General features: G+C 55.2%; 1 protein-coding gene across 1 annotated transcript; it reads left to right on the top strand.

The window, feature by feature from the left end:
* Positions 1–308: 308 nt before the first annotated feature.
* Positions 309–1,261, top strand: LOC140775170 (uncharacterized). The gene has a single exon (XM_073118445.1). It carries the CDS (start codon positions 397–399, stop codon positions 1,006–1,008), a length of 612 nt encoding a protein of 203 aa, XP_072974546.1. The 5' UTR covers positions 309–396; the 3' UTR covers positions 1,009–1,261.

Below are 1,261 nucleotides of genomic sequence, written 5' to 3'. Positions count from 1 at the left end.
CTTATTTTCTTAATCTCCCTCCGAAGTCGTACCATCTGGATTCCAAGGGCAGAATAGTCACAAGGTTCCTTCTCGAAAACATCGACACCTAAATAGACCTGCCCCCGACAATGTCATCCTCTCCCAAACAGAGATGCGAATATTTAGGCGCCAACTAGAAGAAACGTTCACGGTGGGCCCCACTTCGTTTCCCGCCTACCGATTAGTTTCCTTCCTCAACCCCCACTGCCTAACCGCGGTTGAGTTAACCTAACTTTACTTCCTCCTTACCAAATCCTTTTTTATAAATACCACCCCGGAGTTTAGGTAGGTTTGCCAAATTAGCGAGTCAAGCGCCTCTTCTCTCTCCTTCCTCTCCTTCCTCTCCTTCCTCTCACTCTATTTGGATTACATCTAATGTCGAGTTCTTCGAGGAGATCTAGTGGTCCAGTGCTCCCGATCAGAAACGCCTTCCAACGCTCGGTCACGCCGTCCGGTCGCTTCGGCGGCGGCGCCGGCTCCGCCTCCTCAACTGCCTTCGCCTCGTCTTCATCGAGCTTCTCGTCCCGCTCCCCGGCGTTGTTGCATCGATCTACCTCTCCCACGCGTGTCAATTTCATCGCCTCCTCGCCAAGCTCTGTTCGCTTATCCCTCTCCCAGCACCGCCCTACCTCGCCGAGCCGCTCCATTTCCCTCGCCGATCGCGTTCCCGCTCGCCGTCCTATCTCCGCCGGTGCCGGCAACCGGAGGACCTGCATGTGCTCCCCTACGACGCACCCCGGATCCTTCCGCTGCAGCCTTCACAAGGGTACTCAGAGCCAAGCCGCCCCCGCGCCGTCGTATCGCCTCAACGCGCGGCGATCAGCGATGACGAACTCCCTCGTCCGGATCGGCACCGTCGAGGGCGATCTCGTCAAGCGCGCCCTCGCCGCTCTCATCCGCCCCTCGTCGCACCAGCAGCGGCGGCGCGGCTCCTTCCAGTCGCGGCCAAGCCGGCTCTCGACCATGTCCAAGGCCGACGATCTGTGATTCTGTCCCGATCCACACAGATCTCGATGCAGGTTCGTAGAAGAAAAAAAAAAGCGTAGCGGGATTTCTTTTTCCTCTTCTTGTTTTTTTCCAAAGAAGACGACGGCTGAGGCGGTATCAGAGCCGTCCGTTTGTGTATAATTTTTTGTGGCAGCCGTTGATTGCTGTTGAAAGAGTTCTTCCGAGACGCACAGAAGAACTGGAATGCAGAGAACTAAAAATTAATTAACTCATTAACTTGCTCATTAATCAA

Source organism: Typha angustifolia, chromosome 13 (genome assembly GCF_048772165.1).
Source record: "Typha angustifolia cultivar Huaian chromosome 13, ASM4877216v1, whole genome shotgun sequence".
Classification (NCBI taxonomy): Eukaryota; Viridiplantae; Streptophyta; class Magnoliopsida; order Poales; family Typhaceae; genus Typha; species Typha angustifolia.
Note: the sequence above shows the minus strand (reverse complement) of the source record. Positions and strands in the feature narration are given on the sequence as shown.